At 37.6% G+C, this 16,417-nt stretch overlaps 1 protein-coding gene across 2 annotated transcripts in view; it reads left to right on the plus strand.

Annotated features, from left to right (window-relative positions):
- Nucleotides 1–4,781: 4,781 nt before the first annotated feature.
- GLRA1 (glycine receptor alpha 1) overlaps nt 4,782–16,417 on the plus strand; it is a 112,278-nt gene continuing 100,642 nt past the window's right edge. For both annotated transcript variants that reach the window (XM_063447856.1, XM_063447857.1), the window contains exon 1: nt 4,782–5,284. In XM_063447856.1, the coding sequence (XP_063303926.1) occupies nt 5,229–5,284 (56 nt within the window). In that variant the 5' untranslated portion in view covers nt 4,782–5,228. The remainder of the gene's footprint in view (nt 5,285–16,417) is intronic.

Here is a 16,417-nt window from a genome sequence, read left to right on the forward strand (position 1 = left end):
TTTGATGCCGAGGTCCCGCTGCCTATTGAAACACTCAAAAACATGGCCACCATCTCAGGCTCAGGGACCAAATATGCGAATAAACTAAGCATATGGTTTGTGGGTTTGAGACGCTCTTCGGTGATCTATTACATCCAGACCGGGGCTATAGAATGAATGGTAGAATTCCCGAATTCTAACTAAAAATGTAGAAGTTATATATTTTTAATCTGTATTGTGTGTGTATTAAAAGTGTGGTATTTAGGCGCTTGGAGATAATTGTATTGTCAAAACCGTTGGATTCATTATCTCCAAGCTGGGCGGTAACAAATTCAAACGATGCATTGTATTCTGATTGGTTGATCCCTTGTAACATTCCTGTATCCCATCAGGTCCAGAGGGGGCTGTCCCTGGACCTGAGATTTTGCATAAATACCGATCCCTGTGTGCCATTAAAGCCAGTTCTTGTTTGACCTTCAAATCGCAGCCTCGACTTGTAGGATTGTTCTACATTTACAGGATTCGTATGGAATACTAGCTGCAGCGGTTCTCCTCACTCTCTACACTGGGATCCAGATTATCCAAGCGGTCCAGCTTCCAGCTAGCCTGGGAGTAACCGTAACAATCAGAATCAATCAAGGGCAGAATTCCAAATCACGAAACAAAATGAACTTGCTTGTCTACTGCACAATTCATTTGGTTTGTGATTCTGCTACATTTTAGCTCAGAGTTTGAAAATTTGTACAATCGCCCGATCAGCCCAAATTCAGATGAACTGCAGTTCAAAACAAAACAAATCTCTAAGTCTACTAGCCAGTGACATATTCAGCCTCTGGTTGCAAGCTGATTTGTTCTGGTAGATTAAAAAGGATGATTGAGAAGAAGGGATGTGAGCACTAGGCAGCTCTGTGAAAAAAATAAACTTTTGCCAAAAGGCAAAAATAGCACAATGCACTGTTTATTTCTTGAGCTAAAATAAAACAAAAATTGTCTAAAAAACCCAAACCTAAATTATTTAAATAGACACAAATATAGCAGATCTCAAAAACTGAAGGTCTACAGGCCATTTTTTACTATATAACATGTATATTCATAAATAGTTTGTTTCCTTGAGCTAGAAATTGTCAGAAAGTTACCAGAGAATTTAAAATTTTAAATGTAGCAATTTTCTCAATTGCAGTCTAAAATATGAAGTCTCCAACTTTATGTTGTATACACACACACACACAAAAACATTTATGTTGTGACCCCAGGGTGTTCTGGGATGAGCTTGAACCCGATAGCACGTGCAGAGTACATCCTTGCAAGTAGGACGTCCTTATTGGCCTGTAGTTGGGAACAGGTAGAGATCTGTGATGGCATGGTGGCTTTATTGGAAAACTGTGAGAAGAGAAGGACTGATTCTGCAGAGTGAAAACCAGAAGGGCAAGGAGGTCTATGGTCAAGGCAGGCAGGCAGCAAGAAAGTGTGAAAGGTAAAACAGATCAATGTCCAAAACACCCAGAAATCCAAGAAGAGGGTAGAGCGAGCAGGAAGCAAGGGCAGGAACACAAGAAAAGGTCTGGAACAAAACAATCCTGGGTCTCTGAAATAAATAGAAATAAGATGTATTTGAACCATATAAATTTATTATTATCTTTATACAGACATGTTATATTGCTAAGTTAGTGAAATGTGCCAATGGTATTATCACTGGGATAATAGAAAATAAAGATTAAAAAAACTAGTTAAAATTAAAAAGAAATGGGAAAAAAAGAGAATGAGTGGGGATGAGGTAGGGATTCGGGGAAAGCTCTGTTAAACAGTAGGTACTCTCTTCAAGTGACACAGTGTTAATTCCAAATTTTGTAGCTGCAGTAAGAACATGGAGTGCTCAGACTTGTTGTGCAGCCGAGATCGAGTCTGGTAACATATCTAAGAGATACATTTGAAGTTGAAAATATAGTGTTGTCTCTAACAGATACTGCAAGATAGATTGGATTTTTGTCCAGTATGATAATTGCTCCAGGGAATACTAGGCTATGTGTAGTATGGAGCCCCCATTTGCCTTGCATTGCCAGCAATTTCCCAGAGATGAATGGTAAATGTGATTTAGGTGGCGGGGTGTCAAATACCATCTAAACAAAACCTGCCAGTCTCTCGGTGAGATATACAATTGGACACTCCTTTCATAGCTGAAAGAAATCTGTCCCATTCCTATAAGAATAAAATAATATATATATAAGATTTGTATGAGCAGGCTGATAATGGGAATGGTCACTTCCCTGTGGGTGGAGTGTCATCTGAGTCCATAACGTGCACCTGCACAATCTTGTTGCACTCTGAACACACACACACATTTGGTGACGTGTATTTCAGCTGATGTTATAAAGTGTTTATGCTTACAGTGTACTTTAAAAACACAAATATAAGACTAAAACACCATTCATTGTTTATTATGCCACATTTATCTTAATTAGACTATGTCTGTTTGTTTGGAGATTTTTTTTGGGGGAGGAGGTGGATGGTTTAAAAAATTGGACTGCCATGGAAAACTGAATTGTGTTTTGATTCCAAGTAATTGAGGCAACTTCAGCTGCCTGGGCATGATAGGAGTTCTCAGAATGGATTTGCTTGATGATATAAGCAGTCAGGAAACATTTTAGGAAAGTGACCGGAAGATTATCACCTGAGATATTTAATTAACCTTTAAAATAAGCAGGGTTCTGAGTGCAAATTCCAGTCCACTTACAGCTAACTCAAGAAATGTAGCAAAGGTGAAATTCTTGTCAATTCGATATTACTAACCACTCCATAGTTTTGCTGTAGGACCAACAAGACATCTCAGCTGCATTTGGCACAATTACAACAATAACTCAATGACAAATTAATTTGTCAGCTTTTCAGGATTATGCTCGACCAAAGTGGCAGTCAGGTTGTCCTTATTTTTTGTAAAATGTAAGTATTGGTACCTGAAAGTAACACTGGATCTCTCCCACCTACATTCCTACAATCACAGCTACTGCAGCTCTCTCTAGAATCAATAAGTAATAGGGAGATCAGATACAGTAATCATGGAGAAAAGCAGGGTCATGTATTTAATCAGCTAAGAGTGACAGATGTTTTAGCCATGCCAGAGCTTACTCAACCATCATCCACTCTGTATTGGTGAAATGAAAACATTGCTTTGCATGTTGATTACTGTGCCTTGCCTATTGCAGTAAAAATCATCACCAAAACCGCTTGTCTAAAATGTATTTTAAAAAATGTAATGGACATTCTAAGACCTGTTTCTTCATTATGTTGACTCCAAACATGTATCCTTTTAAATCTAGATTAAAAACAATAACAGAGTGGCCATGTACATTTATATAATGTTATAAGTTCTGTCGGTGAGTGCTTTGACTGCCACCACATAACTACACTTGGCAGTGTAACCTTTGCACATATTCTGATGCTGTATGCATTATGTTGTTTATTGTCCCACATTGTAGGTATCTAACTCCTAAGGCTGGGTTGTTAGATAAGTAGATTTTAGCAATGCATACACATCAGTGTTGATGGAAATAGAATAATAAGAGACCAGGCATAACCTAATAATCCCTTATTGATGTTGATTGTCAAAACTGAAAAGGTAAAAGTTTACATCACATAGAACCTTTCTGAATCCTCTCAGTGTGCTTGTATAAAAGCTTACCAAGCTATTCTAAGCAAACTGAAATATAAATGCTACAATATATTCTGATGATCCTGTGCCAGAAATTGGTAATACCTAGCTGTCTAGCTGATGTTCATTATGATGGGAGTCATATTCCCTCTGAACTGTACTAATAAACGACACTTACTCTACATAAATTATTTTATGTTAATAATACTTTGCAAACTTAAAATGAAAAACAAGGGCTAATTGAGACAAAAATGCAAGATGCTGATAATAGCACTACACTCATAAGACAACTGGTCACAATAATGCTGCATAGGGTATCTTTTATGCTCTGCTGGTGATTAATTCCAAAAGGGCCAGACTCATCAGTCCCCACTAATGAACTTATTACATAACATTAGTAGCAAGCAAGGTTCTCCCATGAGATTTCTGAGGTAGATGTTTAAATATACAACTTATCTGCATGCAGCATGCTTGTGATCATTGTAAATGTGGAGCACAAATGTTAGTAGTGTCTGAAATTTAATTTTAAATTCTGGTTTTATGTAATGGGACAGGGCAGTTTGAGGCACAGAATGATCCAGGGATTCCACAGTTAACACATTCAAATGATTAACAGGGTCCCTTTCCAATCAGAGGGGATTTGGAGCATTTTTTAAATTTATGAACCAATGAGTAGAGAAGGTGGGAGGGATTATTAATTCTGAAGGATTTTTTTTCCCATTTCACCTTTTTTAGTTTAGTAAATTACTGCAGTAAGGAATATGCTAAGATGTGGTGAGTCCTCCAAGCATATCATGGGCAGGAATATATATCCAGTATGGTGTGTGTTTATTATTGATCTGCTACTGTAAGCATAGAATGCCTCAGGACTGTGAAACTTAGCAGAACATCTCTCTCTGACTTTCTCTCCAAGCAATGGGACAGGATCTTTACAGCAGCATCATAGCTATCATCTGGAAAAACGTAGAAAAACAAGAAAAGGAAAATCTAGTTCTTCTGAGGAACGCTGGGGGGAAAGACTAGGGATCCTCTGGAAAATTACAGAAAATCTAGAGGATCCCCAAGCACAACCTAGTCTGTGTCTGGGATGTGATAAAACTGCTTGCTAACAGAGGGGATTTTTTTTTTTTTTTTTTTTTTTATTGAATGGTAAAATCTTCTGGTCGTGTGATTTGCTAACTGGCCGGATCATGGGGCCGACAGACAGTTACTTTGTGTGAGAATTGCTGCTTTTTTGGAGTACCTTTAACAAGAGATAGAAGCAGAATGTCTCACTTGTGATGCTTGTAACTGTATCCCCTGCCAGCTGCTGTCCCCGGTTCTGAAGCCATTCCAGGCTGCTCTATCCACAGTGCTGAACACGTTCTATCTATCTGCTGCTGTCTCTGGTGCTGAAAGGGATTCTGTCAGCTAGAGGAGCTGCTGCTGCTACCCCTCTCAGAGCCCAGCCACTAAAGTACCTGCTGATGCAGACTGGAGGCAGAGCACATCACTAGTTCGCCCTGCAAATACAACCAGCCTGCTGCTTTCTCCAATCCTGTCTATCCTGATCCAAAGTGCCAAACCGGCTGTTCCCTGATCTACAACCTGCACAAACGAAAACATGTGCAACCTCAATGCACTCAGCATCTATCTATGGGAGACAGTTGTATTCTTCAGGTATGTTTTTTTTTTTCCTCACAATTGCACAGCAAGAGAGATAAATGGGAATTAAGGAAGGAGGTTGGGAGGGGGGGAGGGAGGGGGTTAATGTCACTGTGAGCTGGGTATAATCAGCACCTTAAATCCCAAACATTGCCGTGTGTAATTTAGTAACTGGCATGGTTTACAAACGCATCTAAGGACTTGATGTAATTAGTGCTGCAAAATCTGTAAACCGCAGTGCTGATGAAAACACGGAGGCATTCAGGCTGAAAAGCGACCACTAGTGGAAGTCTGGAATTACTGCAGTTAATATTCAGCAATGTCTCGTTTCAAATTGGTCTTCTTTACACGCTATGAATATTACATGCAAGGCACAACAAATCTCGTACTCATAATTATGTGACCATTATGTACCATCTATTGGTTAAGCTGTTACTTCACACAAAGGCTTAGCAGGGCAAACATTGATTTACAGTAGTACATACATGTGTTCATACTAAGAGACTAATGTGGCCACATGTATATATATCTATGTATGTATACATGAGGTCCTCATATATTATTCACATGTATTAGCACAGCACACTGATAAAGGACTGCAGATATGAAATATTCTTGTTTAAAATTAAATAAAATGCCTGATGGAAGGTGTTTTTTCATGGGATTCATTGTTTTTTTTATTTTATTTTTACATATTTAAGCTTGTATTTGCATATACATGTGATGTAAGTTGGATTTTGTGCATTGTGCTGCATATCAGTAAAGATCTGTCCATTAGAATTCAGAGGTGCAGTAGGGAGGGATTTCAAAGGGTCATTTATCAAACGTGTCAACAAAATCCATAGCTACTGAAACCAGTTGAATTCTGGTTTATGTATTCAGTTCAAGTCCGACTTTTTAAAAGATGACAGACCTATCATTGTAATATATGTGTGTGTGTGTGTATATATATATATATATATGTATATATATACAGAGACACACACATTATTAATTATAATATTTTATTTATATATACCCATACAGGCACACACTTTTAAAATTTGCCCTCAAGAGTTACACATATGACACCTTATAAATCAGTATATATTTCACAATATCATTCATTATATCTGTTCATTTACATTTAATAGTGATGTATTAGTATGTAAATAGCATAACAAAACGTGTAAAATTAACTGCTAAGGAATGTAATATTATAACATATATATATATTGTATTACTTAGTCCTCGATCTATAAAGCAATGCATTTATTAAATTAACCTTGAATGGGCAGTTAGGCTATGAATAATGGCTTATAGTGAAGAAGTTGACCTGTGGGGCAGGTGTCCTGTACTTTACACTATACAGGCCTCTGCTAAAAAAAAAAACACAGCTGCTGGATGCTTTTAGGGACATACAGTATATAAAAAAAGTTATTTGATATGTGAATACCAATTTATAAAGCTAAAAACTCATTGATTGTCTTAATTATAAAACATTACATAATTAACAGTACGAACTGTATTAACATAATTAGTTATATTAATATTATTGCAGACCCTTGTTTTTTATCATATCTTGGCTTTCCATCCTTGTACGTAAGAGTTATTTATATAATAAATATCATCTTAAAGATTAAGCACTTCAGATTAAAAGATGTCCTAAAGGAAAACAAATCAAGGTCTTTATTTGTTTACACCCATAGTCCTTATCTGATAGTATTTGTTACATAGGTTTGCCAGTATTTCCACTTTTTATATCGTCTGCTAGCTACGTCCAGATTCAAGTTGGCATACATAATCTTTTCAATATATGTGCATATGATCTCAATATTCATTATGCATATTACACCTTACTGAGATGCCTAGTAGCCTAACTTGGGAGATGTGACAAAAAAATAAATGGTCCTAAGACCAGGTCTGGTCCTGCTGGTTGCACAGCCCTGTTAAGCAGATTAGTTTATTTAAAATGGTAGTATGAAAAAATGGTCAATATTATGACTTTGCTTTGTTTTTGCAATAAATATTATTGCTTCATTGCAATTGTCATAGGCAGAATTTACTACAAAGGCAAACAAAAATACTGTAACCCATAAACTTACCCAAACAGAAAAGGACAGAAGTAGTAAGTCTATATATATATATCTTCTATATCCCACATAAAGTTTGATTGAAAATATCCTCTGGAGTGCTCTCTTTATCATTTTTCATATATATATATATATATATATATATATATATATATTTAGATATATATACCACACACATATATTATATATTTGTACCACACACATACATTATATGTATGTGTGCACATGTTTGTACATTATGTCTATGCATGTCAAATTATTAATATAACTTTAATAGGGGATTAATCCACTTACTTGGGACTTAAGTCCTTTCTGATGTAAGCATTCTGTGAGTTTCTTCTATATGTATATGCGTGCAATAAATGCAAATAGAAAAACAAGCAAGACAAAAGAACATGTGTAATATCAAGTTAAAGGTTTATTAATCAAGGGACACACACACACTGCACCATAAGATCCATTGTGTTATTCTGTTCGCAGAGGCCTGTTCTCTTTAACTATTTTTCTGATCTATAAATCTGAAATAGACTGCAAAGCAATGAGGTTTCTGGAAGCAAGATGAGATTAGAGATTAGTAGATTACATTCTGCTATTTCCTAATTCAGAAAACAGAAAGAATACTAGTTTCAATTACATTTTATTAGAATGCTATGTTCTAGTTATTGCTGTGTTTTCTAATCTAATGTGCAATGATTATAAACACTTTATGGTAACTGATTCGAAAAGTATAAAAGTATATGGTTATAAAGGTAAGACTCCATACATGTTGTTTTGACTTGACATGAGCAAGAAACAATAAAGACCAAAAGATAACTTTAATGAAGCTTAAACTACTTAGATATAATACACTGAACACTCTCATACACTGAAAATAAGACCATCAAACTTGACACAGCTAAGATAGAGAGAGCAGGTAAGGACAGAATGGCCCTTTCATTTAACTATAATGCAATGCAGACTGTGTGTATTTGTCCTTCAGAAACCCTTACGGACAAATCTTTTCAATTCATATTTTGTGATGCAATCTTTTTTTTTATCTCTACTGTAAGGCCATTCCGTATATCTACACCACTTTCTACAACACGGCTCTATATATTGTTTTACTTAATCAGTTTATGTTTTAAAATATTTATAATGTTTTCCCTTATATTTTTTTATCTCTATCCAAAGGATACTATTAAACATTAAGACTTTTATTGTAATGTTTTGATATATATATACAGCATTTAGTAACCCTGTTTGGAATTCTCAAATTATCCTCAATTATCCTAAATAATAATTCATTATAATAATTTCAAATGTTACGGTCCTTATGAAACCACTGCTTGGGGTATAAGGCAAGATATCCCTCTTGGCTTCTTGGCTCCCTAAATCCTAATGCAATTATAAGCACACTGTGCATGCTTAGTACAGCTGTAAATCTGAATTAATAGATGCTTATTTTAATAATAATACACCAATGGTAAATGTTGGCTACTCACAAGAATTGTATACAAATGTTATTTAATGGTGCATAAATCATCAACAATCAGTAAGTGTAACGATGCAACTTCCTGCAAGGTAGTTTTTAAATTAGATGGGCAAAGGTTTAAAAATAATATCCGGACGTATTACTTTACTGAGAGGGTAGTGGATGCATGGAATAGCCTTCCAGCTGAAGTGGTTGACATTAACACAGTAAAAGAGTTTAAGCATGTGTGGGATATGCATAAGGCTATCCTAACTATAAGATAAGGCCAGGGACTAATGAAAGTATTTTTAAAAATTGGACAGACTAGATGGGCCGAATGGTTCTTATCTGCCGTCACATTCTATGTTTCTATGTTTCTATGTATCAGTAGCAAATGGGCAGAATAGGGACATGACTCCTTTTGAGAGTTAATGGGCATATTGGTGGAGATTTGTGCACCATGAAATTGCACTTCTTGTGAAATAGTTAGTATTTGCAGTCGGTTTGTTATGCAGTTCCTTTAGGTACATAGATTTTTTTTCAGTTAATAGGTAAGTACCCCGAGCGTCACATATATTGTCCCAGCAATCTACCATAACTTCATTTTATCTAAAACAAAGTTTTTCAAAAATTAAATGTTACAGCCAATAGTGAATTTCACTTCATTTGGATTTTTTGCCAAATATTGCATCTCCTCAAGTTAATATAAGTCTCTGCCATGCAGTGGTTCTGGCCTGACCCTCTCCTTTTTGTACAAAGCCAAGCTGACATGACAGCCAGCTCCCAGCAATACTGCAGCCATCGCACGCAGTTTCTAATCATGTGGGTGCTTAGGAAGCAGAGTGAAGGAATGTACAGAGCCCGCGGGACATCATCAAATGATGTACAATAAGGAAACCCCAATGCTAATGATCCCATGTTCCTCTTTCTGAGAGTGCTGGAGGAGCAATAAGACATGCGTCTTGCAAAAGAATAAGTGTCATTTGTATGCAAATGATACTGTATTCATTATGTCAACATCTAGTTGACATGTTATACTTCAAGGTTTTAACCCTTGAACCACAAACAGTTAACTGCAGATAACTGAGACGAATGCTTTGCTGTCCCCAGAGAACTGCAAAGGGATTAAAGATTTAGAGAGTATTTAATCACGGTGTGATCTGGTAAATATGAAAACAGATAGATGACATCTGAACTGACTCTTCTAATTTACTGTGTGTTGTACTGTCATGCTAAGAGAATCTTGATGCTGTATTTGCCTTTATCAAATTACTGTAAAATTGTCAATATCATGATATGAGTGGTGATGGATAAGATGCACTTGACTTCGCAGTCAAAAATATAGTTTGTTTTTTTAAAAGGCTTGGTTGCTGGATTTTTTGAAATTATAATATTCCAGGAGAGAATGGAAATTCAGAACCTTTTGCACATTTTGGGATTGGGAAATTTTTTGGTGGGTTGATTTCTGTTATTTTTCATTGCCTTCATAAGCAGTTTGTTTGGCAGCTTTACATTAATTTAATAAACATGCATATGTTTAAAAGATATATTTTCACAACGATACAAGTAATTTTTGTTTCCTTTATTAAAGGTTTTCTATACCCTGGGCCTGGGCAAAGCATGGAATGTCTGATGGTACTTTGGCAATGCAAGCACACTATTTTAGGTTATTAAGTCAGATTTCCCTTTCCACTTATATAGTGCCTTTTTGGAGCTTAGGTGGGCTGGTGTGGAGATAAGTACCACAAGTCTTGGCCAGTATCCTCTGTAGTCCAGTCTGCCTTCTGTGATTGATAGCAGGAACAGTTATAAACTGTGTAAAACCAAGTGCTCACCCAATATGTGTGCTCAGTGTCTGTATGTTAGGCTGGACAGGAAGTGTAAGAGATCATTTTCCATCTGCCCACTAATAGCCTATCACAAAGGAAATGCCTTGCAGGAGGAGCAGGGACAATATTGAGAGATTTAAATTGCACATGCCATAAACACCTCTTTTCTCTAATCCTAAATTTAACCACTCCCAAAACCTAAATAAACCCTTTCCATTGTCCCACATTTAACCCCTTAAGGACACATGACATGTGTGACATGTCAGGATTCCCTTTTATTCCAGAAGTTTGGTCCTTAAGGGGTTAAGCACTAAAAGTCTAAATCTGAAAAAAACGTTTTACCTTATTCGTAGGTTTAACTCCTTTAAAAAACTATTCACCCCCTTTGTACACCAATACTAAATTTAACCCCACTATACCTCTAAACCCAATAATCCTAAACACCTTTTATACCAACGTCGAGTTAATAAATGTATGAAACCCACTTTATCTGCTTATTTTTTTTAATTTTATTTTTTGGGAAGAGATGCAGGTGGCACCTCAGAATTGTGTGCATACTGGCACCTGACATTTAATATAGGGCCTGCTGAAGGTTCACCAAGCAGGGTACAGCAGGTCTGAAGGTCTCCTTAGATAACATATATAGGTAGTGAAGGTCCCATTGGTAAGTAGATTATACAATGATTAATAATAGTGCCAATTTCAATTTCAATTCAATTTCAGTTCAATTTTGTCTGCTTACCGATATAAACTGCCTATTACAGTATACCATTCTGCTTTTTTACCTTCTACTAATCACACTATGCAAATTTATTTTATGGAAGGTCTTATTTCTTTCTTTTCCAACTGACCTTCTTTTGTCAGTGTATAACCTAAGCTCACATTCCAATCTGCAAATGTATGCTTGACATTACACAAGATGAAACAGTATTCTCGATTCATCGTAATTTGAATATTTCTGTTCTGTGCTCTTAATATTAGCATGGTCTTTCTCCAATGCATTTGTTTTACTCACTTTAAAAGGAAAGTCTCTCAAAAGTGAGCTTATATATGATAAATGGTAATATGCATACTCATACGGCTAATGCGTTCACACTGCTATTGCCTCAAACTTCAGTTTATAACGAGCGTACATAGCTTGACTAGTTTTTTATTTTCTTTTTTTCATACTTCATACTTGCTAAGCGATAATTATATACATAACAAAGTGTTTCTTGAATTACTTCTATTGTTGTACTCTACCTACAATATAAAATTGTGCATATGCTCCTAAATACCCCCAATGTAAAACGTGATATGAAAGCCGGAGGAATGCCATTGGGGTACCTCATGCCTGTCTGTAATATTCTAATGCACAGCAAAAATATTAAAATAAAATAATAAAAAAAAAGGAAAGTCTCTGTAAAAATTAATTATATTGCATCTGAGCAAGGTAATAAAAAAAAAACTAAAAAAATAATAATATATATATATATATATATATATATATACACACAATTATTGTTTTTTTAAATGTCCCTCAAATCCCAGCCATTTCCAAAGTTCTGCAATAGAGCTGATTTACTCAATAAGAAGCATTGTGGATATAGAAAGCACATTTGTAACATATAAAATATACATAAAATATATATCACTAAACCAATATATAACATGATTAAAGCAATCATCTCATGCCGAAAACTACTTTTGCTCTGATTAAAATCAGATTTCATCTGTTACTTGTGCATGCAGTTTTGCTAGCAAATGTATAGATTTGGGGGAAGAACTAATTAAAAATAGTTTTTTCTCCCAGCTGTCAATCAATTCTTCGGCATAGCCTCTATGCTGAAGTATTGATTGACAGAGAGAGCAGAAGAGACCTCCCACAGGTGGCCTTTCAACTCTCCATGCACAGCAATCAGAGCACATGCTCTGGTTGCTATGGAAACTCTCTAGCTGACGCTGCTAGCACTGGCTAAGAAATATAGGAATGGTGCACTCTGTTTAGACACCGGTATGCTGGCAATGCAGCCAGCCTATCGGCATCATGAAGGAGGCTTGTCCTGTTTTGGTAGAGTTCATGAAAGATCAACCATAAGTGGGTGTTAAATATATATATATAGAGCCACTTAATTGAGCAAAAGCGGTTTTGGTGCTTAGATTGACCTTTTAACTTTGGGACACATATGCCCCTCTATAATTTTTTCTATGATTATAATAATGCATGCAATTCTGTGTACTAAAGGGAGACAGAGATACTGTATTTATGTTTCTTATACTTTACAAATAAGGGTAATTTGTGTAAACAGTTGCCAGCTCACAGGAAAATCTGCAAACCTTAAACAACTGTTACAGTAGGAAATGAAAATCAGATTTCATATATTTCTACGGATTTTTAGAATATACACTTTTTGAATATAATTTTTTTTCATCACATTATAAAAACAATTTCCACCCAGTCTCACGCAATTCATTTAATGGATTGAAGGATGAAGAACAAAGTCAATTGTACCCAATCCTCATAGAACAAATTAAGCAACTCTGTAATTCTTCTTCCACAATACAAATGTAAAACAGCATTTACCAGAGAAAGTCCTTAATCATTGGCATAAATTTGTCATAAAAATATAAACAAGTATTTCTAAATAAATTATACACTTAAGCCGAGTAGGCATTTAGTCAGCTGAGCCGAATAATTTAGTTATGCATCCTTATAAAGCTAAATATGTCTATAAAGCTAAATAAGCTAACTGGAATTATTATTTCATGACGTATGAATACTGGCTATTTTGCCAACATTTGCAAATTTCTGTAATTTTTTTTATTATTTAATGTATTGAGAGTGATAGTGACTTTTTTGGAGGAATAAGCAATAGATGTGTCATCTTCCCCTACAAGAGTAGATTATATGTCCTAGTTACAATTCCTATGCTATGATTGTAGCAGTACTTACCCTTTCCAGGGGCCGGGGTCCTCTGTTCGAGCCGCGCACGGTCCTGCTGCTGCACGAGCCGCGCGCTGCTCATCCGAAGGCAGGATCAGGAAGGCGGGCAGTGACCGCGAGAAGCGGTCACGTGTCCCGCCTGACTCTAAGAGCGCGCTGCGGGTCTCGGGCGCGCTCTTAAAGGGACAGTGGGAGCCTAAATTGGAAAAGGCCTCCCATTGGTCACTGTCATGCCACACTCCCCATACACTTACCTTTTGGGGGCGTGGAGATGACAGGGACCAATCAAAATAGATGTTTAGTTATTTATACTCACCTTTTTCCCTTGGTTCCTTGCCCTATCGTGGTTTCTGTTTCAGTTCCCTTTAGCGCTTGTTGTGTTCAGTTGTGTTCCTTTGTACTTGACCTTGGCTTTGTTTTCTGACTACGTTATCTCTTTATCCTTATCTGTTCTGTTTGCCGGCTTGCTGTTTACTGTGTACCAGACCCCGTCTAGTCCTAGTTTACGCTGTCTCTTTGTGCCCTTGACCTCGGATCGTTCCTGACTCTGTACTTCTCCTATATACGTCGAGTCCGGCCACTCTAAGGTCCGGTAGACGTATCCCCCCTATGTGTTGTCTTCTGTTTAGCTGAATTCTGCGTGTTGGGGTATATTCTCGTTACATTACAATAGGGCCATGGACCCCGCAGATTTAGCTCAGCAAATGGCATCCCATGAGGCTAGATTTGTAGAGCAGGATCACTGTATGGATCAGATAGCCCAGGTTCTCCAGACGCTCTTATCTAGTACTATTCCAGCAACTACACCTAACCCTCCTACAGCTCTTCTTCCTGAAGTATCTACTTTGCCTAATACTTCGGCCCATTAAACACCTCCTCCTAGGTATGGAGGGCACTCTAAGACATGCAGAGGTTTCATTAATCAAATAGAATTCCATTTTGAGATTTATCCACGTTCATTTCCCACATAAAGGTCTAAGGTGGGGTTCTTTATGCACCAACTTACCGATAAAGCACTTGAGTGGGCAAACCCTATTTGGAAGGCTAATGGATCTATGGTGCATGATTTCAACAGTTTTCTTACGGCTTTTCGTAGAACTTTTGACACAACAAAAAGGTAAAAAAATGCCACAAGAGCATTAATGAGAATTAAACAGGGTTCTAGGTATGTGGCTGACTATGCTATTCAGTTTCGTACCCTTGCTTCACAAGTAGATTGGACCAATAATGGGTTAACTACTGCGTTCATGGAAGGTTTATCTGACACTATATTGGATGAGGTAGCAGCTAAGGAGCTCTCTATTGCATTAGAGGACCTTATTGACTACCTCATTGATATAGATAATAGGATTCGTGACAGGCTCTATACTAAGAACAGGAATAGACGTTTTGTTACACCTATTAACCCCAGAGTTGATAAACTTGAGAGTGTTACAGTATCTGAGGAGGAACCCATGCAATTAGCCAAACTCTCTGATACTGAAAAGTTACATAGGAGAAGGGACGGACTCTGCCTATACTGTGGTAGGACCGGAAAGTCCTTTGCTTCCGGAAAACTCTCGCACCTAAGACCTTAAAGGGGACTGGCCTTGGGTGTGATATCTAAGTCTTCTAAATTGCCTCCTAACCGTTTGCTTCTCCCTGTTTCTTTACATATGGGAGAGAGTTGTTGTCAGGATCACCATTGTGCTTTACACAATATTGTGTATTTGGGTCTGGCTGGGATCGAACCTAAGTTTCCGGCATCCCAGTCAGTATCCTTACATTGGGCTCCACGCATCTTTGACTGTTTCTGGTTGTTCTTGGTAACCTGTAGTCTGAGCCTGTTTGCCTGGGATTTGCACACCTGTTCCTGGTTCCATGATGATTGGATGAGACTCCCTATTTAAACCCCGCAAGTCTGGTTCTCGTTGTCAGATCGTGTTTCCTGTTCCGTTTGGTTTCACTGCTGTTCATCTGACTCCTGGTTTTGATCCCCTGCTCGTCTACTGTTTTCGCCTGATTGCCGCCAGCCCTGACTTCTGATTCTGTTTCCGACTACTCTTCGGGATTTCCCTTGTCTGTACTGCGTTCCAGGAAGCACTGGTTATTTCAGCCCCAGTGCACTGTGTCACAGCCTTGGGGATTTCTGTCCTGAGTCCCCTTGGTCTGTGCCGAATGCAAAGGGTGCCTTAACTCTGCCTGCCGGACTCCCACTCCAGGTAAGATCCCTGACAGTTGTATAGCTGAGCACATATACGCTCTGGTTGACTCCGGGGCAGCTGAAAATTTCATAGACTCTGGTTTTGTTAAGAAAAACAACATTCCCATCAGAGAGAAGGAGATACCCTTGGCCGTTGAGGCCATAGATGGTAGACCATTAAGTTCTCCAGTTGTTACAGGGGTTTTACACTTTGAAACCATTCGGTTCCAGGTCATCACCTCTCCCTCTTCACACCTAGTGTTAGGGTACCCATGGTTACGTGCTCACAATCCCATTTTCGACTGGGAGTCAGGGCAAATAAAATCATGGAGCGAAGCCTTCCACAAATCTTGTACTATTGAAGTCACCCCTTTGAATTCTATTAATGTTCCTACTACTCCTCCTTTGTCTACGGTTATACCCCCTCAGTACTTATTTCTCAAGACTGTCTTCGATAAAAGGGAGGCTGACAAATTACCGCCTCACAGACCCTACGATTGTGCTATCGATTTATTGCCTGGCACTATACCTCCAAAGGGCAGGGTGTACCCTTTATCTGTTCAAGAAAACCGTGTCATGGAGGAGTATATTAAGGAATCACTAGAAAAGGGGTTTATTAGGAGATCCTCTTCTCCGGCTGGAGCGGGGGTTCTTTTTTGTATCGAAGAAAGAAGGTGATTTAAGACCGTGTA

The sequence above is a fragment of the Pelobates fuscus genome, chromosome 3 (assembly GCF_036172605.1).
Source record: "Pelobates fuscus isolate aPelFus1 chromosome 3, aPelFus1.pri, whole genome shotgun sequence".
Lineage (NCBI taxonomy): Eukaryota > Metazoa > Chordata > Amphibia > Anura > Pelobatidae > Pelobates > Pelobates fuscus.